The sequence below is a fragment of the Marmota flaviventris genome, chromosome 16, assembly GCF_047511675.1.
Source record: "Marmota flaviventris isolate mMarFla1 chromosome 16, mMarFla1.hap1, whole genome shotgun sequence".
In the NCBI taxonomy this organism is placed as follows: Eukaryota; Metazoa; Chordata; class Mammalia; order Rodentia; family Sciuridae; genus Marmota; species Marmota flaviventris.
In genome coordinates, this window is record NC_092513.1 from 71,375,180 (window position 1) to 71,400,603 (window position 25,424).

A 25,424-nucleotide genomic window follows, 5' to 3' on the forward strand; every position below is an offset into this window, starting at 1 on the left:
CCTTTTGTGGAGAAAGACAATGTTAACAGTTCTCAATATCAATAGTACATCAACTAAGCACACATTTTCCTTATTACTACATTTATAACTAGACTCTATGTCTACAAATGTTGGTTACGATTATCGTTTACAAATATAGTCATTAGTTTCATGAAAGGCATACCATTTCTGGTAGCTTGAAGAAAACTGGATTTCAAGTGTAGGATGTTATGTTTATGGGGAAAGGAGTGAGAGTATGGGGTTAATCTAACTTAGTAACTTTGGAGAGCTCTAACCAATAGATGGGTAATTTATGGAAGAATGTATTGATTCAAATTCCTATCTGTATTTATAAGATTATCCTACTTATGAATAGTAAAATTTAGGGGGTTGCAAGTGGGAGAGAGGGAGTAGGAGGGAGGAAAACAGATAACAAGGAAAGGGAGAGAAAAAAGAGAGCGGGAAAAAGAAAATAGAAGAAAAAAGAAAAGAAATAAAAAGGGGGAAGGGGAGGTGGGGCATATGCAATTCCTCTATAGTATATTATTCTGGTGATTCAGTTGTTAAAGACCTTTTTCGTGTACAATTTTTGGTTTCACATATTTTGAGGTTGTGAAGACCCGAGGGGGAAGGGTAGAGAAGACTGGGTGAATGGCTGAAAAGAGAGAGAGAAGAGAGAAAAAGAAAGAAAAAAAGAAAAAAAAAATCTCTCTCAGAATTCTGTTTTCATTTCTTCCAGTTGGTGGCGTTGTTTATTCCTAGCTTGAGTCTCTGGGTTCAGGATGGTGGTGGTAGTCAGTGTGAGAAGACTTGAGCTTCCACCTGTGGCCTCTCTACTCTTATTCTCTGAGATGTAAACGAGGTGCCTGATCCGCTGCAGAACCTCACTGGTAGCCACGCCAGTCAACCGGTTGGTGGGTTTTAAGGGTTGGTGGGATTTTCCAAGATGAGTTCTATCAGTTTTTCTCATAAGGTGTTTGATGAGGTGGGGGTGTTGGGGAAACCTTATGTTTGTCAAGAGCTCGGTCAGGTGACCGCACGGGCAGGCGGCAGGGCCCCTCCTCCAGTTGGAGTGGTCTGTCTACCTCACCGGCGGGAGGCTGGGCTCCTCCAACTGGGGAGGTCTGTCTACCGCTCAGGTGAGTCACTAGGCTTGTTCTCCAGGTCGCAGGTCTGCCTACCGTGCAGGCGCAGGCGGCGGCTGGGCCCCTCCTCCAATTGGGGTGATCTGTCTACCACGCCAGGCTGCTGGGCCTGTTCTCCAGTTCGCAGGTCTGCCTACTGTGCAGGTGTGGGTGGCGGCTGGGCTCTTCCTCCAATTGGGGTGATCTGTCTACCACGCCGGCGGGCCACTGGGCCCCTTCTCCAGGACGCGCGGTCTGCCTACCTTGCAGGCGGCGTCTGGGCCCCTCGTCCAATAGGAGTGATCTGTCTAGTGCGTGGGTGGGGGGACTGCTGGGCCTGTTCTCCAGGTCGCAGGTCTGCCTACCTTGCAGGTGCGGGCAGTGGCTGGGCCCCTCCTCCAATTGGGGTGATCTTTCAACTAGGCCCGCGGGCCGCTGGGCCCCTTCTCCGGGACGCGTGGTCTGCCTACCTTGCGGGTGGCGTCTGGGCCCTTCCTCCAATTGGGGTGATGTGTCTACCACGCCGGCTGGCCGCTGGGCCTGTTCTCCCGGTTGGTCGCAGGTCTGCCTAGATTATTTCTTTTTTAAAAACATGTTGCCTACTTGGCTGTAGCTTAGTGGCAGAACACTTGCCTAGCATGTGTGAGGCACTGGGTTCAATCCTTCGCACCACATAAAAATAAATAAATAAATAAGGGGTTGGGGTTGTGGCTCAGTGGTGGAGCGCTTGCCTACCACTTGTGAAGTGCTGGGTTCAATTCTCAGCACCACATAAAAATAAATAAAATAAAGGTATTATGTCCATCTCCAACTAAAAAAAAAATGTGTTGCCTCTTTTCAATTGCCCACTTAAGTGAGCCATGAAGAATTTGTGCATTTGAGACTAACATTTGGTGAATAAGGAATCGAATGACAGAAAGAGCATGAGTGCAGACATTGCCCATCTTAACCCTGTCCTTTGGCCCTGGCAGATCTGATCAGTCAAGTTTACTGAGTTGCAATACTGTTGTTTTCACGTCTGTTTTGCCAGGTCACATGAATCAGTTTCTCAGCTATTGGTAAAGCCATTTGTTCCGTGTTCCTGAGAATACCAGGTCATTAGAACAGCTGGCTGGCCAGGACAAGAGTACTTGGAGACTGTGCAGCCTGACAAGAAACAAATTGGTTTCTCTTTTAAGAGTCTAAAGCTCAGACCGGAGAAGGAAGCCTGCCCTGCGCGCTAGCCTGGAGGACCCCATCAACCCTTAAAACCCATCAAAGGGGGTGTGGCTTCCAGCAGGGTTCTGCGACTGATCCAGGTACCCGGTTTCCAACTCCTCCACCCTTAGCTGTGATAACTCAAAATATTTCCCACAAGCTTTTGGGGGGTGTAGCTACCAACGCAAAACAACAAGTGTACAGGCACCTGGTTTCCATCTCAGAGACTAGAGTAGGGAGGATACAGGTGGAAGCTCATGTCCTTTCACACTGGCTACATCCACCATCCTGAACACAGAGGCTCAAGCTAAGAATAGACAACGCCACCTACTGGAAGAAAGGAAAACAGAGTTCTGAGAGACTTTTTTTTTTTTGCTCTCTTTTCTTCTCTCTCTTTTACAACCTCAACATATGTGAAACCAAGAACTGTGCATGAACAACTGAATTACCAAAATAATATAATATAGAGGAACTGCATATGCCCCACCTCCTCCCATTTTTTTCTTTTTTATTCCTTACTTTCTTTTTCCTCTTTTCTTCCTTGTTATTTTTTTCTTTTCTTCATTCTTATTCCCTCTATCACACTTTCAACCCCCTAACTTTTACTATCTATACGTAGGGTAACTTTCTAAATACAGATAGGAGGTTGAATCTATACATTCTTCCCTAAATTACCAGTCTATTGGTTAGAGAGCTCCAAAGTTGCTAAGTTAGATTAACCTCATACCCTCACTCCTTTCCCCCTAAGTATAACATCCTTCATCTGAAATTCAGTTTTCTATATTCCACCAGATATGGTATGTCTTTTATGAAACTAATGACTATATTCTAAAATAATAATTGAAAACAATCTCTGTAGACTTAGATTCTAACTATAAATGTATTAATAATGAAAACTTGTGCTGAGATGATGTATTGTTGATATTGGGAACTGTTAACATCGTCTTTCTCCACAAAAGAGGGATTTTGGAGCTATACAAGAACAATACAAATATATAAGGGGAAAACCATTAACACAACAGTTTCACAAAGCTAGAAAGAAACATGAGCAGTATGAAAAGAGAAGGAAAGGAAGGACCACAAATAATGCAGGTCAATTCAAGATTAGAAGAGGTAATATCTGTAACAGATAGAATGTCAGATAAAGAGTTCAGGATATACATGCTTCAGATGATCTGGAGTCTGAAGGAAGACATTAGACAGCAAAATCAGACAATGAAAGATCACTTTGACAATGAATTACATAAACAAATCCAGGAAGCAAAAGATCAACTATACAGGGAGATAGAGGATATATTAAAAAAACAAAAACAAAAACCAGAAATCCTGGAAATGAAGGAAACAATAAACCAAATTAAAATCTCAAATGAGAGTATTACCACCAGAGTAGAACACTTAGAAGATAGAACATCAGACACGAAGACAAAGTATTTCAACTTGAAGAGAACATACACAGCTCAGTGAGAATGTTAAGAAATCATGAGCAAAACATCCAAGAAATACGGGATAACATAAAGAGACCAAACTTAAGAGTTATTGGGATACAAGAGGGTATAGAGGTCCAAACCAAGGGAATGAGCAATCTGTTCAACGAAATGATACTAGAAAACTTCCCAGACATAAAGAATGAAACAGAAATCCAAATCCTAGAAGCCTACAGGACGCCGAATGTACAAAATCATAAGAGAGCCACACCAAGACACATTATAATGAAGATGCCCAACATACAGAATAAGGAGAGAATCTTTAAAGCCACAAGAAAGAGGAAGCAGATTACATTTAGGAGTAAACCAATCAGGATAACAGCTGATCTTTCAACACAGACTGTGAAAACTAGAAGATCCTGGAACAACATATTTCAAACGCTAAAAGAAAATGGATTCCAACCAAGAATCGTGTATCCAGAGAAATTAAGCTTCAGGATTGAAGATGAAATAAAAATATTCCACAATAAACAAAAGTTAAAAGAATTTGCAGCTAGAAAACCATCTCTTCAAAACATTACATGAAGAGGAAATGAAAAATAACAATGAATACCAACAGCATGAGGTAGTACAGTAAAGGAAAAACTAATCTAAGAGGAAAAACAAACCATGTTAAGTAACATAAATAAACAAATATGGCTGGAAGTACAAACCATATCTCAATAGTAACCCTAAATGTTAATGGCTTAAATGCACCAATCAAAAGACAGAGGCTAGTAGACTGGATATAAAAAAAAGATCCAACAATATGCTGCCTACAGGAGACTCATCTGATAGGAAAGGACATACACAGACTGAAGGTGAAAGGTTGAGAAAAATCATACCACTCATATGGACCTCAGAAGCAAGCAGGGGTGTCCATACTTGTATCAAATAAAATAGACTTCAAGCCAATGTTAATCAAAAGGGATAAACAAGGATACTACATACTGCTCAAGGGAACCATAAACAAACAAGACTTAATGATCATTAATATATATGCCCCAAACAACAGTGCTGCTACGTTCATCAAACAAACTCTTCTCAAGTTCAAGAGTCAAATAGACCACAACACAATAATCATGGGAGATTTGGATATCACCTGGATAGATCTTCCAAACAAAAGTTGAATAAAGAAACTATAGAGCTCAATAATACAATTAATAACTTAGACTTAATTGACATATACAGAATATACCACCCAACATAAAGCAGATACACTTTTTTCTCAGCAACACGTGGATCCTTCTCAAAATAGACCATATATTATGTCACAGAGCAAATCTTAGCAAATACAAAGGAGTAGAGATACTACCATGCATTTTATCTAATCATAATTGGAAATCAATAATAAAATAAGAAAGAAAAATTCCTACATCACATGGAGAATAAACAATATGCTACTGAATGAACAAAGGGTTACAGAAGACATCAAAGAGGAAATTAAAAAATTCATAGAAGTAAATGAAAAGTCAGACACAACATATCGAAATCTTTGGGACACTATGAAAGCAGTACTAAGAGGAAAATTCATTTCATGGAGTTTATTCCTTAAAAGAAGGAAAAGCCAACAAATAAATGACCTCACACTACCCCTCAAAGCCCTAGAAAAAGAACAACAAATCAGCAGCAAATACAGTAGAAGGCAAGAAATAATTAAAATCAGAGCTGAAATCAATGTAATCGAAACAAAAGAAACAATTGAAAAAATTGACAAAACTAAAAGTTGGTACCTTGAAAAAAATAAATAAGATTGATAGACCACTAGCCATACTAACAAAGAGAAAAAGAGAGAGAACCCAAATTACTAGCTTACGGGATGAAAAAGGCAACATCACAACAGACACTTCAGAAATACAGAAGATAATTAGAAATTATTTTGAAACCCTATACTCTAATAAAATAGAAGATAGTGAAGGCATCGATAAATTCCTTAAGGCATATGAGCTACCCAGATTGAGTCAGGAGGATATAAACAACCTAAACAGACCAATATCAAGTGAAGAAATAGAAGAAGCCATCAAAAAACTACCAACCAAGAAAAGCCCAGGACTGGATGGATATACAGCAGAGTTTTACAAGAACTTTAAAGAAGGACTAATACCAATACTCTTCAATCTATTTCAGGAGATAGAAAAAGAGGGAGTACTTCCAAATTCATTCTATGAGGCCAACATCACCCTGATTCCAAAACCAGATAAAGACTTCAAAGAAAGAAAACTTCAGACCACTTTCCCTAATGAATATAGATGCAAAAATCCTCAATAAAATTTTGGCAAATCAGATACAAAAACATATCAAAAAGATTGTGCACCATGACCAAGTGGGATTCATCCCTGGGATACAAGGCTGGTTCAATATATGGAAATCAATAAATGTAATTCACTACATCAATATACTTAAAGATAAGAACCATATGATCATCTCGATAGATGCTGAAAAAGCATTTGACAAAATTCAGCATCCCTTTATGTTCAAAACACTACAGAAATTAGGGATAACAGGAAATTACCTCAACATGGTGAAAGCTATATATGCTAAGCCTCAGGCCAGCATCATTCTAAATGGATAAAAACTGAAGGCATTCCCTCTAAAATCTGGAACAAGACAGGATGCCCTCTCTCACCACTTCTATTCAACATAGTTCTTGAAACACTAGCCAGAGCAATTAGATGAAAGAAATTAAAGACATAAACATACGAAAAGAAGAACTTAAATTAGCACTATTTGCCGATGACATGATCCTATACCTAGCAGACCCAAAAAGTTCAACCAAGAAACTTCTAGAACTAGTAAATGAATTCAGCAAAGTGGCAGGATATAAAATCAATACCAATAAATCAAAGGCATTCCTGTATATCAGTGACAAATTCTCTGAAATGTAAATGAGGACAACTACTCCATTCACAATATCCTCAAAAAAACAAAACAAAACAAAACAAAAAAAAACCTGGGAATCAACCTAACAAAAGAGATGAAAGATCTATACAATGAAAACTGCAGAACCCTGAAAAAAGAAATAGAAGAAGACCTTAGAAGATGGAAGGATTTACCTTGCTCATGGATTGGTAGAATTAATATTATTAAAATGGCCATATTACCAAAAGCACTTTACAGATTCAATGCAATTCCCATCAGAATCCCAATGACATTCCTTGCAGAAATACAAAAATCAAGCATGAAATTCATCTGGAAAAATAAGAGACCCAGAATAGCTAAAGTAATTCTAAGCAGGATGAGTGAAACTGGTGGTATTGTGATTCCATATTTTAAACTATACTACAGAGCAATAGTAACAAAAATAGCATGGTGCTGGCACCAAAACAGGCTGGTAGACCAATGGTACAGTACAGAGAACACAGAGACAAATCCACAAAATTACAACTATCTTATATTAGACAAAGGTGCTAAAAACATGCACTGGAGAAAGGATAGCATCTTCAACAAATGGTGCTGGGAGAACTGGAAATCTATATGCAACAAAATGAAATTGAATCCCTTTCTCTCACCATGCACAAAAATCAACTCAAAATGGATCAAGGAGCTAGAAATCAAACCAGAGACTCTGTGTCTAATAGAAGATAAAGTTGGCCCTAATCTTCATCATGTGGGGGCAGGCCTCAACTTCCTTAATAAGACATCTATAGCACAAGAGTTAAAACCAAGAATCAACAAATGGGACAAATTCAAACTAAAAAGTTTTTTCTCAGCAAGAGAAATAATATGTGAGGTGAATAGGGAGCCTACTTCCTGGGAACAAATTTTTACCCCTCAAACATCAGATAGAGCTCTAATCTCTAGAGTATACAAAGAACTCAAAAAGTTAAACATCAAAAAACAAACAAACAAACAAACAAAAACCAAAAAACAAATAACCCAATAAACAAATGGGCCAAAGACTTGAACAGACACTTCTCAGAAGAGGATATACAATCAACAAATACATGAAAAAATGCTCACCATCTCTAGCAATCAGAGACATGCAAACTAAAACTACTCTAAGATACCATCTCACTTCAATAAGAATGGCAGCCATTATGAATTCAGACAACAATACGAGCTGGCGAGGTTGTGGGGGAAAAAGATACACTCATACACTGCTGTTGGGACTGCAAATTGGTGCAGCCAATTTGGAAAGCAGTATCGAGATTCCTTGGAAAGCTGGGAATGGAACCACTTTGACCCAGCTATTCCCCTTCTCTTACTATACCCAAAAGACCTAAAAAGAGCATACTACAGGGACACAGCCACATCAATGTTTATAGCAGCACAATTCACAATAGCTAGAATGTAGAACCAACCTAGATGCCCTTCAATATATGAATGGATTAAAAAATGTGACATTTATACACAATGGAACATTACTCAGCACTAGAAAATAACAAGATCATGGCATTTGCAGGGAAATGGATGGCATTAGAGCAGATTATGCTAAGTGAAGTTAGCCAATCCCTAAAAAACAAATGCCAAATGTCTTCTCTGATATAAGGGGGGGGGGTGACTCAAAATGGGATAGGGAGGAAGAACATGAGAAGAAGACAACTACTAAATAGGGAAGAGAGGAGGGAGGGACAAGGAGGGAGAAGGGGAGTTGCACGGAAGATGGAAGGAGACCCTCATCATTATACAGAATACATGTATGAATTTGTGAGGAGAAAAAGAAAAAAAAAGTATGTCACATTAGATTGAGAGAAATGATGGGAGGGGAGGGGAGGAGTAGGGGGACAGGAAGGGCAGCAGAATAGACATCATGATTGCTATATGTATATAGGTGACTCTATGACCAGTGTGATTCTGCAATCTGTACTATTAGAAAAATGAGAAATTATACCCCAATGATTCAATTGTATGAATTGCCAAGATCATTGTAATGTCATGTGTCGCTAATAAAAAAAAAGTCTAAAGCTGCTGTGGTGGGTGGAGAGAAAAAAATTCCTTCTGGTCTACAGGAGACATTCAATATGAGAAACTATAGGAGATAAAAAGGAAAGCAGGCCAAATGTTATGGCCCTTCTTCTGGTCAGACTTCTCTCTGAAGAGTTAATCTCCAACTTGAGAAAATTGAAAAATAAAAACTTTTCACCATTTAGGGCAATGATTTGAGAAGTAAAAATGAGGGAACTACTGTTAAAATGGACTAACGGGATAATTTCCAGCAGGTTTTTTTTTTCCCCCTAATCGATTTGGTTGACCTTAGAAAGTATGATTTTGCCTTTATAATTGTTTTGCAAAATTGCTTGTATACCTCTCTAAAATATTTGTGTGAAAGCGAACTAAATAAAGAAGACTGTAGTCTATTCTGCTAATAATAATTGTAATAATAATAATAAACTGATTGATATAGAGAAAAAAACCTTTGAATTGGGAATCTTTAAGTTCACTAAAAAGTTTTGTGCAACAAAGATCAGAATAGTACTCTTAGTTCTGAATACTAAAACCAATTTTAATTTAGTAAATGCAGAAAATATCTAAAACAGAAGTTGTTGAATGCAGACCTTATTGTAACACTTTTTAAAAAAATAATTAATGAAAAAGAATTTACAGTATCAAAGAGGTTCATATTTCCCTTTGGCAACTATCTTCAAGAAAGATTTCCAAGTGTCTCATATATCAAGGGACTGTTTCATGTGCATAAGACATCATAACCCGCCCCCCCCCCAATTTCCTGTCCTCATGGAGGTTTTTTAAAATCATAAGGTGGGCAAAGAAATAAACATCTCTAGGTTTACTAGGTGAGGTCCTACCCATCTTATGGGATAACACTACAACTTGTTAAGATCAGCCAGGAAGGGAGAGGAAAGGAAGAGTCAAGATGAGAACACAGACCATGATCTCTAATTGGTGGTGTGTTATGTGTAAAAGGGACATCAGATAAGGCCTAAGTGCCCAGTCATGGGACTTTCATTACCTGGCCACTTGGATGACTTAGTTCCACCTAGGGGTTGGGGAGTACATAATTCTGAACAGCAAACCCAATCATGATCTTAAAATATTCTATTTAAAAGGGAGCAGAGAAGGAGATGATTTTAAATATCTTTTTAAAGAAAATGTCTAAGCAAAACCCAACAGTTTAAAGAATGAAAGACCTTATTTCTAGCACTCTTATAAAAGAGCAAACATGGTATTTTGCTTCTCGGGGACTATAGCTCTACCTACCAATCTCCCTGTCCTGTCTGCTTCTCTTCATGTGTAACCTTATCTTATTTTGCAGATGCATTTCCTTGGCAAGGCTGCTGGCCACTCCGTCACAATATCACAGGTCAATGATGTCCATTTCTAAAGTCCTAGAATTCTCATTTTTCAAACTTGATTCAAATATCCTTCAGTATCAGACCAGAAATATTGGTTATTCTGGCTCATGAGGTATGTGCCATCCCAGTTCGAACAAGATATCTTACTGAAATAACAGAATACAGGGAATGATAAACCAAATGTAAGGGTGATAAACATGCAATATCTTTACAACTAACAATTTCATATGTGAAGACATAAAAAATCATGGCATTTCACAGGTAAATGGAGGAAGTTGGAGGAGATAATGCTAAGTGAAGTCAGCCAATCCCAAGAAACCAAATGCTGAGTGTTTTCTTTGATATAAGAAGACTGATTCATAGTGGGGTAGGGAGGGGGAGTATAGGAGGAATAGATGAACTCTAGATAGGGCAGAGGGGTGGGAGGGGAAGGGAGGAGGCAGGGGGTTAGAAATCATGGTGGAATGTGATGGTCATTATTATCCAAAGTACATGTATGAAGACACGAATTGGTGTGAATATACTTTGTATAGAGATATGAAAAATTGTGCTCTATATGTGTAATAAGAACTGTAATGCATTCTGCTGTCATATATAAATAAAAATAAATTTTTTTGAAAAAGAAAAAAATCAGTGAGAAAGATGTTATCTAACCAAATGGTATACGGAATATTGTCTATTCATTCAGAAGGAAAAAATGGGTAAATCCTTACATCAAATGACACCTATAGAGATGTGGGATATATACAGACTTTTGTGCCCAGTGGAGACACAGAATGTTTTCACATACCAGCACAATGATGGACACAGGTGGCAACATCTGAAGAGAGAGCACTGGATCGGCAGCTTGCTTCCACTTGAGCGTCACTAGAGAACAGTTTAATCATGGGCATCTAGTGAAGCACACTGTGGGTGCTCGGCAGCTGTTTTCTCCCACAGTTCAGAACACCACAGAGGGCCTTTAATCTGTATATAGTTTCTAATTGGAATTTATAATAGCTAGGCCACAGCAAGAGCTCAAGGGTCAATCAGAATGCACTGTGTAAAAAAGCCCAAGAGTAAGGCCACGGTTTATGAAATGAAATACTGGATAGTGTTGAGAAATCCTTGTGATCTGTTCACTGAGGAGTGACCACTTTCATTTTGGAGTATATGAAGACAAATTTAAGCAGATACAGCATTCTAGTGCTTTCAAGTTAGCCAACAAGGCCCAGTTAGATTGACCTCCACAAACTGAGGGTCCTACTAAGCCACAAATTTTGTTTCAGGTAACAAAGTAGGAGATAAATTTCTCTTTTAACAAAAGCCTGCTATTGTTTCATGTACAGCTAAGACACTGTGGACCTATGAATCTGCAGTTTCAACAGTTTTCATTCTGCTAGTTGAGGCTTGCTGGGCTATCTTCATTTTGTTAGTTGTTGAATCCAAGATGACATACCCCAAAACTGGAATTTAAGGCAGAGGCCTCTACTGAAGCCAAAGGTTTCCACTGTGTAAAAGAGCCCAAGAGTAAGCTAAGAGCTGATTTTCTTCTTCACATTCCATTCTTCCTGACTGGGAGAATTCCTTGTATGACTTGTGGGAAATAGAGCATATACCATATTGATTCTTACTGTTTTTTGTTTTTTGGCAATGGGGATTGAACCAAGGGCCTCACACATGCTAGGCAAGCACCTTATCACTGTGCTACATCCCCAGCACTACTACACTTTGAGATATAGAAGTAACCACAGTATATTGATTGCACTGACCTAAACAGTTCCATCCACCAAGTTACTTTTGTTTCCCTTCCGAACCACATTAGCTAAATCTAGGAGCCCCTACCTCCATCAGAATTGGCAAGTTGTTGACTTGGGCACTTGTATCCAATAAAGCCATAAACATTTGAGTCTTTTCCCTTCCCAGACATCACCCTAGCATACTCAAGTTTCCAGCCCTGATAAGGAAACCTTACTCTTTAAAGAAGCTGTGGCTGTGGTATAGGACTGAAGGAAGTAGTTTTATGTCATTCAACAAGAAATAGTTCCTTTGAGCTGTATGGTGGCTGCTCACCATTCAACCCAAATCAACCAACAAAAATTCCTCTCCCAACACTTTAGGTTCATCTAAAACACTGTACCAAGTGATACCATCTACTTCATTATATGGAAAGGATGACTTTTGTATGAATTCTCTCATCATCCTTGAGAGACTCCTCAACCCAGTAGTCTTCTGATGATGCTGGTGTCCTCTGGCTGACTTAGACTTGGTTTACATACCCATATTCTGCCTTCCTAACAGGGTGAGAGCTAAACTAGATGTAGAAACAAATACATCAAGACATGCAAAAGTTCAATAGAATAAAGTCTAATTTTTGCTCAAAATATTTTTCACCAGCAAAGATATGGAAGACAACTTCTCTCTTATCAATTTATTCAGGCATGCTGGACTTTCTAACCTTGGGCTATGCCACATTAAGGCATGACAACCCAGAAATCATTCATTTTATTCTTACAGGTCCCTGGAAGCTTCTCAGGAAGACCTCTGATTTGTAAGATCTGGTTACAGCATACATCACAGGCATTCACATTCCAGCAGCCTATCACAAATCCCTCTTAGGTGAAAGGGAAGTTCAGAAAATTTGGACTAGCTGTGTTCCTTAAAGAAAAATGAAACTTATTGTTGAACAGATTAACAGACTGATGCATGAATTATCTAAAAGGGTATGACTTCATTCAAAAGGACTTTGTATTGTCCTCTGAAAAAACAGAAGTCTGTGTGAATTCTTTGATATATCTTAGCGTTGCCTTCTAGACAGAACTCTTCCTATGCTGACATCCATATGGTTTTTTCCTTATGTAAACAGTTGTACTGTAGGGGTTAATTTCTGGAACTATTAGCGTGTGTGTATTTCCAATTGAATTTCCTGGATATCTTCTGTTGTCATATCCGTCTTTGTCAGAAATATTTTCCATAGTTATCAATAGAGTTTCCTTCCTCCCTGAGTTCTCTGACATAGAGTTGACTTATACACTTTCCCATACTCACTGCACTCATAAGCTTTCTCCCCACTGTGAATTCTCTGATGTATTCTGAGGTTTGATTTCTGCCCAAACGTCTTCCCACATTTATTACACTGAAAGGGTTTCTCCCCTGTATGAATTCTCTGATGATCACAAAGGATTGCTTTCCGTACAAACTTTTTCCCACACTCATTACATTTAAATGGTTTCTCCCCAGTATGAATTCTCTGATGCACTCTGAGGGTTGATGTCCGGGCAAAGGTTTTCCCACACTCATTACACTGAAATGGTTTCTCTCCTGTGTGAGTTTTCTGATGTTGAATGAGATGATCTTTGCGCCAGAAGGATTTTTCACATTCATTACACTGGTATGTCTTCTCCCCACTATGAGTTCTTTGATGTATTCTAAGGTTAGATTTCTGGCCAAAAGTTTTTCCACATTCATTACAATGAAAGGATTTCTCCCCTGTGTGAATTCTGTGATGATCTCTGAGGGTCGACTTCTGAACAAAAGTTTTCCCACACTCAATACATTCATAGGGTTTCTCTCCTGTGTGGATTCTCAGATGTCCCCTGAGGGTTGACTTTTGGACAAATGTCTTCCCACATTCATTACACTTATAGGGTTTCTCTGCTGTGTGAATTCTTTGATGTGTATTGAGGTGGGACTTTTGGGAGAAAGTTTTTCCACATTCATTACATTCAAATGGTTTCTCTCCTGTGTGAGTTCTCTGGTGCTGAATGAGATGGCCTTTCTGACAAAAGGATTTCCCACATTCACTACATCTATAGGGTTTCATGTCAGAGTGAGTTCTCTGCTTTACTTTGCAGGTTAGTGTCTGATAAGACCTCTTATTTTCATATTCAAAGGATTTATCCCCAGTGTGTATTCTGTCGATACATACTGATGGATTCTCTCCTGCGACAGTTCTCTGAGGCTGAATGAGGTTTGACTGCTTGCTGAAATAATGTCTAAGGGCATTAGGTTCATGATACTTCATAGCAGTGTTAAATTTACTGTGTTCCTCCAGGGCTGACTTCTCAAAGGAAGACTTTCCACACTGGTGAAGACATAGGGGTTTCTCCCTGGTGTTAATTTGTCTATGGTCAAAAAGAGTTATCTTATGAAGGTTTTTCCTACATTCACCACCACCTTTACAGGAATTTTCTTCTTTGTGAAAACTCTTATGTGTAACAAAGTCAGCTTTCTCACAGGTTTTTCCCATCTTATTACCTTCAAGATCTTGCTCCAATGTTTGAAACTTCTTATGATCAAGAGTTTCCTTATAACTGAGGGCTTGCATGTTTTTATTGTATTCATAAAAGTTCTCTCCAGTATGAGTTCTGCCAAACTTAATTTTGAAAGGCAAATTCTCACATACATTATGGCAATCTGTTTTCTTTGTTGAACAGTTTTTATTATTTTGGACAAATTCAGAAATATTTTGAAAATTCACTCCCCATGATTTACATCTGCAGGACAGTTTTGCTGAACAAACTGGAGCTGTATGCTGGGTAAATGGTTTCTCCCAAATTTCCTCTCTCTCTCTAGTCAATGTTTTACTTTTGATGAATATTATCTGTTTTAAGTGTTTGTCTTTGATTTTCTTGTTCCTCTTGATCAAGTCATCAACTTTGTAATTTTCTAAAACAAGAAAAATTGAACACATGAAGTAAATACTTCTTATGAGTAGGATTTATGCACATAGTCTGTTTTATTGAGTTCTCAAAACCTAATAATTCAAATATATGTGTATGTGCAACCAACTCTCCTTTTAACAATAATATTAATATAGAGCAAACGGGAGAGGAAACTGTTTACGAATACTATTTGTAGTAAATGAGTATTTCCTAAGTACATAAAAGAAAGGAAAGGAAATAGAAAATAGTCTCACAGGGGTGGTTACTAGGCTTCAGAAAAAGTGGAGAATAGAATGAATACAACAAAGACTATAAACTTCAGTAGAGTATTAAAAATTGGGAAAATATACATGAAATAGACTCAATATGGAAAAAGTTTGGTTTGGGAAGTAAATTGCAGGCTAGGTGCAGATATTACCTAGACTACAATGAACTATATTGTTTAAATTCTTCCAATTGGATATCACTCATTTCCATCAACTTTTCAATAGTAAATGTATAACAGCACCAATTTCCATACGATTATGAAAAAGTTTTTAGCTATCTTACAGTTATGATTCACAGAAATACAAGCAATATATGAATTATATATGTGTGTGTGTATATATGTAATTTTTTAAAATTATAGATAGACACAAGACCTTTATTTATTTTTATGTGGTGCTGAGGTTCAAATATGCTAGGCAGACCCTCTACCACTGAGCTACAGCCCTAGCCCTGCAATATATAAATTGATTAAAAGAAAATCCATTCTTGCAACTTAATTAGATTCACAGTTCCATTTTGGTTCTCATCTTTTATTAATTTTGTCATAACACAACAATAAGCGAAGTTGACTCCATCCTGAGTTTCCACATTTCAATGTGACACACGAGTTCAATTTTAAATGAGAAATCATGAAAGAGAAATCATAAGAAAGGTCCAGATTTTTTATGTATTCTAAATGATTGTCTTGATAATTTATATTGCAAAATATGTAACTTGTCACTTATGTTCCACCCATTAAAACTAAGTATCATAGGTTAGACTGGAATTTCCCCCAAGGCTCATATGTTGAAGGCTTGCTTCCCAACAGAGAAATGTTCAAAGGTAGGGGCTTTGGGGGAGTGATCAGATCATAAATGCTCTGATCTCATCAGGGGATTAACTCACTGGTAGCTGAATGGACTACTGAGAGGTGGTGGAAACCATAGGCAGTAAGTCACTGGGCTAAGCCCTAGAGGGGTATTTCTTAAAACTTAGCTCATTCCACTCTCTGATTTCCTTCCCAGCTGCCATGAGGTGAACAGCTTTGCTTCTGCCAGACCCTTCCACCCTGATGTTCTGCTTCACCTCAGGCCCACAGCAATGCAGTCTGTCAACCTCTGAAACTGAGCCAAAATAAATCTGTCCTTAGGTTGTTCATATCAGATATTTTGGTCAAAGCAAAAAAAGCTAACATGGCATGGAATAATACATAAGTGCATGAAACTTTCATGTGTAACATTACAGTGATATGTATGTATTGATAATTTGTTGGGTTAATCTTTATAATCATTGCACAGAATTTCATGTGGCTACATAATTTTTCCTTAAAAAATACAGCTATTTCTCCACCTGGTGGCTAATGAGCCAAATTTCAGCAAATATAAACAATACTCCCATTAATATTATTACATATACTAGAGAATACAATTATACATTTGGTAGGGTATACAGAGATCAAAGGGCTTGCTTGCTTATAATGTAAGCAAAACATAACCAGACTAGGTGGCATGTTCCTGACTTCACAATAATTTTACAAGTTTACACTTCCAATCTATGAATACTGGTCTCTCATAATTCATATCCCCACCAGGACTTGGTATAGCCAGATTTGGCAATCTTATCTTACATCTCTTATTTCACTTTGCAGTCTATAAAAAATAATGTGATAAATTTTCAGATTTACTGACCCTTTAAAAATTTCCTGTTCTGAGCTGGGGATGTAGCTCAGTTGGTAGAGTACTTGCCGCTAATGCACAAGGCCCTGGGTTCAATCCCCAGCACCACCATAAATAAATAAATAAATAAATAAATCTAAAATAAATATTTTCTGTTAAAAGTCTTATGCCCATTTTTCTTAATATATATATATTTTTAATTGTTGATAGACCTTTTATATTATTTATTTATATGAGGTGCTGAGAATTGAACCCAATGCCTAAATATGTCAGGCAAGTGTGCTACCGCTGAGCCCCTGCCCTAGTCCTTATGCCCATTTTTCAATTGTGTTGTCTCCCTCTTCTCACATTGATTTATGGAAATCCTTTACATTTTCAGGAAGCTTACTCTGTCTAGGTTACTTTCACTATATTCCAATTCTGCTATTCTGTGGTCTTTTACCCTTTTAAAAGATATATTTTAAAACGAAGTTTTAAACTTTAATGGAGTCAGATTTATTAATCATTTCCTTTTGATTAATTGTTTTTACAACTTTGATCTTTTAATAAAAGTTTCATGATACAAAGGTGTTCACTTGTAAACTGACCGTCTGGAGTATAACTACTGCAAACAGATCTGTTCAGTAACTCACCTGGGTCATTTTGGTTTGAACTTTCCTCCTCTGAGAACCAAGGTACTTCTCCTTGCTCCAACTTGAGGACCACCTCTGGTTTGAAAATGCAGTACCCTATGAATATGGAACAATTGAGGGCTTAGGCCAGATACATGAGCATTCTGTTTTCCAAAAGTGGAAGAAGGTATAGCTTCAGGAGCAGAATCCTCAAAGTGACATTTGAATTTATCACTGAAAGCTGACAACACATTCTCTGTGGTACTCTTAAAAGTTCAGTTACTTTGGATTCTTGAATGAAAATCCTAAATAACATGAAACTTGCTAGGTGTTCATACATGATGGTAAGTAAAAAGGAAGTGCCTTCTCCCGGCATTGCGAGGGTAAGTTAGGCTTATATGCTCACCCAGAGAGACAAGGTGGCTGTAGTTCTCCAGCATCACCTCTCTGTACAGGGTCCTCTGAGCAGGACCCATGTGCTGCCACTCCTCCTGGGTGAGTTCCACAGTCACGTCGCGGAATGACACTGAGGCCTGGAACAACACATTTTGTTTCATCTGTAAGGTCCAGAATTAGAAACAGACATAGAAAATACTCATAAAAATGATTCTTATTATATTTACTATAAAGAGGTTAAAATGACTATAAACAAAGTCTATTCTGAATTTGATATTATCTCATTCTTTGAAGTTACTCGATTAGTAAAAACATAATAATTCATGTGTATATATTTTTAAGTCATAAACATGAACTACCAATAGATGTTAGTAATATTTTGGCATTTTAAATTATTTTTTATAGTCAGAAGATGTAAAATACCATCAGAGACTTGCAATTGTTGATAGTGAAAATATTTACTACCTGATAATTTATAGGAAAATTTGCTAATCTCTACACCAAAAAATCTGATTTAAGGAAAAATAATCAGCACAAAAGCAACAACAAAGAAAACATTTTATATAAAAAGAAATAGGGGGCTGAGGCTGTGGCTCAGCGGTAGAGCGCTCGCCTAGCATGTGTGATGAGGCCCTGGGTTCGGTCCTCAACGCCACATAAAAATAAATAAACAAACAAAATAAAGGTATTGTGTTTAAAAAAAAGCTTTAAAAAAAAAGAAATAGGTAGATTGAAATTAAAAGGATAAAAAAACTGTCATTTAATCATTTTCCAAAAGAAAGTTGATGTGGTTATATTAGTATAGAGAAAAGTAGATTATAAGGTAAGAAAGCATGATAAAAGTTGACAAGTAACAACCTAGAATGATAAAATGATCCTTTCAACAGGATATATATAACAAACATAAACAGGTATGCACTAGAAAATAGAGCTTTCAAATACAAAAAATTGTTATTATTCACAAATTATGTAATTGTGAACTCAATCCTTCACTTAGGTTTATTAGTAACCTCAAAATGAATATTCATAGTTATCTGTGGTCACTCTTGGTCATCTGTAGAATAACACAAAATTTGAGTTTCCCCAGGTGAGGTTGAATAAAATGATGTTTTTTGGCCTTTTATTTTAGTTCTGATGAAGTGGGACAGAAGAAGCTAGATAATGAGGAATTTTCAGGAATCAGGTTTATTGACCACAGGATTCAGAGGTGGCTCGTCTAAGAATTCTTCCTTTGAACAAAGATTTTGTAAGACTTTTGAACTTTATACTCAGCTGGAGGGGAGTAGGGGGGTGTTGGAGGTTCACATGACAAATGCTCTCTATTCCATCCCCTAGACCAGACACAGGTTTCACAAGTTTTTAATTAAGAAAATAGAAATATATTTTTTTTTTACATGTTTGCAAACTAACTCTGTCACACCTTTTGTGTACAAACCTGGCATTTACAAGAAAGAGGTAACTACCAACCACAATAACCTCTGCAGACATCCTGCTGACATGACAAGAGGAGAAGCTTAGTCATGGCAAGGGTGGAGGTACTTCATCTGCTTCACTGAAACTGTAAACAAGTATCACTTTCTTAGTTTATTTAGTTCCACATTATTTGCATTTTTGTGCTTTTTCTCAATGATTTCACTTTTTTAAAATGGCCTCTGCTATGGTTTGGAGATAAGGTGTCCCCCGAAACTCCTGTGTTAATATAAGAATATTGAGGTGAAATGATGAGATTATGAAAGCCATAAACCTACTCAGTTCATCCTAGTTTGAATGGACTGACTAGGTGTAGAGGTAGACAGGGAATGGCTGGAGGAAATGGTCACTGGGGACATGCCCTGGAAGGGTACCTCTCTCCCGTGGACTCTACTTCAACCTCTCTGCTTCCTGGCTGCCATGAATGGAAGTGCTCCTCCACCACATCCTTCCATCACGACGTTCAGCCTCACTTGGGCCCAGAGCAATGGGGTTGGTAGACCACGGACTAAACCTCTGGAACTGTGAGTCAAACTTTTTTGCCTCTGAGATGTTCTTATTGGATATTTTGGTTACAGAGACAAAAAGCTGCCTAATATAGCCTACTTGTGTGATATTGATGGACTGTCTAGTGTTCTTAAGATAGGAAGGATTGGATATGCTCCATGGAGAAAACATTTGAGCTAGGTAAGCTTTGTTCAGGCCTTAGCTATGGTGTGCTGTTGGCTGTTAGCCCAATGTTTATAAATCAACAATATTATTAAATAAAATGTCTTTAAACAGAAACATGACAAGATTACATATTGACTGGCTTAAGAAAATGTGACCAGAGATTTGCAGGAACCAAACCCTGTATATCCCTCCTTAGTCATGGTTCAGTATTTTACTAATTCAGTATTTATGGTGACTTTAATAGAACATTACAACTGAGGATAACAGGGAATTGCTTATATATATATAAAAAAAGGCTAAAAAATGATAAAAAGGCAATTAGTGATATTAATAGAACTCTTCCAGTAATACAGAAAAGCAGATCGAAAGAACTAACAAGGACATAGAATAGGAATCATCAACTTACAATTCAAAAGCCAAATCTAGCTCATCATCTGTTTCTTTTTATAAATGAAGAAAAACATCATCACCACTACCAGTACTTTTTTTTGTAAATAAAGTTTTATTGGAACACAGACATAATCACATATTTTGCTTACTCAAAAAACAAAATAGAAAACATGTCTCAGTGATACAGAAAAAGACAAATAAATAAATCTGGAGAGACCTTTCAGTAATTAAAATTCTCCCAAACAGAAAGCCCCAAACCAAATGGCTTCACTGGTAAATCTACCAAATTATTTAAAGAATGGATTATAACACTTCTCTAATTCTCCCCAAAATAAAAGGGAAACACATCCTAATTCAATCTATTCAGTTACCTTGAACTAAAGCCAGACATAAGAAAACTATAGATCAACATCACTTATGTATATAGGTGTAAAAGACTTCAACATAATACCAGCATAATAAAAAGGATGACAAATGTTCCTCTATATACAGTGGCCTGACTTGTCTGTTTTAACTTCATGATGGGAAAGTGATTTACATGCTGTAGAAATTGTATTTTAGTATATAACACAGACTTTGTGTTAGATGATTTTTGTCCAAGGTGTGAATGTTCTGAGCATGCTTAAGGTAGCCTAGGCTAAGCTTTGATGTTCACTAAATTAGTGTATTACGGGCAATTTGGACTTATGATATCACATTTTCAATGTATAATGGGTTTATTGGGACACAACATACAGTAAGTATAATTTGCTGCATAACTGCAATGTGACTTGCCATAAGAAAATCAATGTAATACATCACATTGATAGAATAAAGGAAATATACCACATGATAATCTTTGCAAACAACACAGTAGGAACAGAAGGGAACTTCCTCAACATAATAAGAAACATTTATGAGAAACTGATGTTAACACCAAACATGGGGCCAAAAGACAGAATGTTTCCCCTAAAGATGAGGAACAAGACAAAGAAGGCAAGCTTTAATCATTTCTATTCAGTGCACTAGAAGACCTAGCCATCTTAAATAGGCAAGAAAGGAAGAAAAAAGTCATTCAAATTGGAAAGAAAAAATCTCTCTATTCATATACCAAATGATTTAATATAGATAATATTGAAGAATCCACAAAAATTGTTAATGTTGCTTATTAAATTCAGAGGAATTGTAGGATACTAAAGAATACACAAAAATAATTTGCATCTCTATACAGACAATGAACAATTTAAGAAAATACTTCTATTTACAATAGAATAAAATATAATCAAACATTTAGGAATAAATTAAGAATTTATTCTAGTGCATGAACACTAGAAAACATTTTTGAAAGAATTAAAAACCTAATAAATGAAAGGGCATTCTATGTGCATAATTGGAAGATTTATATTAAGATGGCAATTTTCCTATGAGTGATTTACAATTCAATGAAATCTGTATCCATATTCCAAAGGCATTTTGGCAGAATGTCAATCCTCAAATTCACAGAATTTTCAAGGAACCCTAAATAGTCAAAACAATCTTGAAAAAAAAAAAAAAAAAGCTGGAAGACTTGTATTTTCTTAGTAATTTAGATAGTGTGATAGTAGCATAAATACAGTCACGTGGATCCATCTGGTAGAACTGAAAACCAAGAAGTAAACCCAGATATCAATCATTTAATAGGGAGAAATAGCCTCATGAAGAATTAATATAGTTCCTGAAGAGGGTGATATTGTAGGAGAAGCCTGACATCCTCTTCTCTCTGTCACAGCCCACTGCCCTTCTACCAAGAGACCCAAGAACAGAGCCAAGTGGATGCAGTATCCATGACCTTGGGCTTATAGCGCTGAGAGCCCAAAGACCTCTTTATAAATTACCCAATTTCAGGTATTTTGTTATAGCAACAAAAACAATAGATTAGGACATACCTTCCTTAGCCTGCTCTTAAAAGGTTAAGAACCTCCACGCTTTGTAACAGCTATAGTACCACCCATTCTTTAGGGCTGACATCATCCTCTTCACCTCTCCCCCTTTGATCAACTGAGCCTACATCATGCATCTTATCTCCCTTCGTTGACAAACTGTCAACCTCAACTTGTTTTAGTCATCTGAAAAATTGTTTTAACAAAATCCCAACTTGGTCCAAGATATTCTACTAACAGTGAGGGAAAAGGAGAAGCAATACACTGCATTACCTCAGGGCTGTTATTGGGAAGATTTTTTACTATCACTTACATGAAGACCAACAAAGACACTTTTCTCAATTTTATGAAGTTTAGATTCCGCAAGGGTTCAGTCTGGCTTAAGTCTCTCCTAAAGACAAATCTTTAAACAAATACTGTCAGCTATGGATATGAGAAAGGTCAGAATGAAAATGGCAGCAGCACTTTGCAAAATCTCAATCAGAGGATCTGCACTTTCTACACACAAACTCTGCTGTGTTTTCATGAGTTTTTCTATATCCTATCTGAAAGGTTCTGGTCCATTCTCATTTTTACTTTTCCACATTGACAGACCCTTAAATACTATAAATCCACGATACAAAGGTTGTTGATTAAAAACTCACCTGAGATAGGTTCATTTTCTGTCGCTCTTGGAAGAGAGTTGAGAACTGAGAAGGATGACCTGGGGGTAAGGACATAGTCGTTAGGGGTCTGGTCAGGTTCGTACTGCCCTCCCGAAGTGTGTCATTAGGCCAGCAGGCGAAGCCCACCCAGGACACGGGTCTGGAACCCGGAGAGCGCAGAACGCAAGGGCAGACAGCACCTCCCGAGTCTGTGCGGCCACGACCGCCACGTGCGAATATCCCCTCTTCCACTGGGTGACTGTGAGTCCTTTTTCCTATTAATTCATCCTAAATGTGTCTTCTTTTATCGAGGGCTGAAAAAGTTAAAGTTCATGTGACCATTTTACTAACATTACTCATATCGATTGAAAACTAATAGAAAACTGGAAAAAAAAAATAGCTGCTTAAGGGTGGAACGCTCCACGTTTTCCGTTCCAGTTCCGTGCACTTCTTCCAACCGGCCCGGGCAGGCGCGGGGTGCCGTCGGAGGGCGCGGCCCAGGGCTGGCCCCAGGCGGTCTCCGGCCGGCACCGCGGGCTCGCGGTGGAGGGCAGAGCGCCCCGCGCACTCACCGTCCCCGCAGCGGCCCGCAGCGCCTGCCGCCCCGCAATCCGGGAGGGCTTCTGGATGCGGCGACATCCCCGGGCCGGCCCAGGGCAAGGGTAGGAGGCCGGGCCTGGCTCGCACCGCGAGGGCGCGCCGGACACGAGCACGTGGCCCCACGCGGCTCCGGAGGCCTCGCCGAGGCGCGCGCCCGACGCTTGGCCGCGCGAAGAGACGCGGCGGCTGTGGGCCAGCCCGTGCTTCTGCGCACGCGCGGAGGCAGCCCACACCCAGAAGGCTGCTCGGCACCATGCGGACTACACTTCCCATAAGGCCACAATCCAGGTGTCATGCTTAGGATTTTTATTTTCCTTTGGAAGGTTTAGTTGGGGACAACCTGTTACAGACAGCCTATCCTGATACCAGAAATCCAGGTTCTGCCACAGCCCCAGAGGTTATAAGGAATTGTTGTCCTAGTGGCACATACAGTGTGTAGTCCTTGATCTCATTTAGTTGCAGAAAAGAGGAGCTAGAAACTCTAGTTGGGAACAATTGGGGAAATTAGCAAATGGCCTGGACATTAGAAATATCGAGGAAAGTTGCCATGACTTTCGTTTATTGGGATCACGTAGGTAATTTTACACATTATTAAAGAACTGCATGTTTAAGTGCTTTGTGTTGTACTATACAATTGTGACTTTTAATAAAATAACAACTGGAAAAGGCAAGACATGACTTTCTACCTCTAGCGCTGAGAATATAACTTGGTGGTAATGTGTATGTTTAGCAAGTCTGAGGTCCTGGGTTTAATATCAGACACTTCCAAAGAAGAGGGAGAAAAAAATCCACCTTTAGAATATGGGTATTCTCATTTTACTATTACTTTTAAAATTGATTTTATTTTTTAAAGTACATGACAGCGGAATACATTACAATTCTTATAACACATATAGAACACAATTTTTCATATCTCTGTATATAAAGCTTATTCACACCAATTCATGTCTTCATATGTGTACTTTTGATAATGATGTCCATCACATTCCACCATTATTGCGGATCCCCTGTGCCCTCCCTTCCCCTCCCACCCCTCTGCCCTATCTAGAGTTTGTCTATTCCTCCCATGCTCCCCCTCCCTACCCTACTATGAGTCAGTCACCTTATATCAGGGAAAACATTCGGCATTTGTCTTTTTGGAATTGGCTCTCATTTTACTATTTTCTGTGTTTGAAAAAAAATTATTATAAAGTTTATAAAACGTGGACTATCATGTTACAAGTGTGCCTTTGAACTCGAGCTGCCAAGAGAAAACAAATATAAATAGCTTTTTTGAGTAAAGAAAGCTATAATATGATATGTCAAGAGCTTTGTAATGTTTTGAACAACCAATAATAATAATAATAATAAAAAGAAAGCTGTAAAATGTAACAAATCCTAGAAAATGGAGTCCATTGTTTTAAATACAGGAATAGTACCTATGATCCTTAAGTAACCCCATTGATATTACATCATACCTGAAAGTATACAAAATCCTACAAAAGAAAACAGTATACAATTATGCACATCTTGGGGGAAAAACTTGCCTAAATCTTATATATGCACACTTCTGAAATTAGGAATCATGTTAGAAACCTCTGGATATATTTTATGACATCCTTTTTACTAATACACATGTGTGTGTGCAGTTTTCATCATTGATACTTCATGACAGGTGATTTTATTTGGCAATGATAAACATGAATGAGTTTTGATTAGCAAGAAAAAGACAATTATTTTTACCAGTTCGTGTAATTTATATGAATCAAGGTACAAAATTTTAGTGTTGACATTAATAAAACTTCAATAAATATCAGATGAAATAGTATATTTAAAAAATTCCAATCAGCATTCTAAGACTTCTATGTGTTAATTTTTCTTTGTTGACATCTTTTGTTTAACCTAATGAATGATTCCAACTTTCACTTGAATTAAAAACTTGCAATGACCAGAAAAGTCCTGAAAATGACTCAATATTTATCTTGCCTGCCGCTGTTGCAGTAAAACTCAGGACCAGGAAGAGAAAGAATATAGCATGTATCAGAGCCAGCTCTATCCTCCTTACAACAGGTAGGCACTGGAAGAACGTAAGGACATGTCCATGGCACTACCATTATAATAAATTATTTTTACAAAGGTTAAAGCTGTAACCAATTAAAAGCAATTTCTAAGGTAAACATTTTAA

The 25,424-nt window shown here is 37.9% G+C and overlaps 1 protein-coding gene across 1 annotated transcript; it reads right to left on the bottom strand.

The window, feature by feature from the left end:
• Positions 1-1,107: 1,107 nt before the first annotated feature.
• On the bottom strand, positions 1,108-22,711 carry Znf510 (zinc finger protein 510). Its single transcript, XM_071602611.1, has 6 exons — positions 22,661-22,711; positions 17,597-17,723; positions 17,212-17,307; positions 13,009-14,661; positions 10,805-10,881; positions 1,108-1,257 (listed from the first exon to the last, which is right to left on the bottom strand). Exons 1-6 carry the CDS (start codon positions 22,673-22,675, stop codon positions 1,108-1,110), a joined length of 2,118 nt encoding a protein of 705 aa, XP_071458712.1. The 5' UTR covers positions 22,676-22,711.
• Between the last annotated feature and the right edge of the window lie 2,713 nt (positions 22,712-25,424).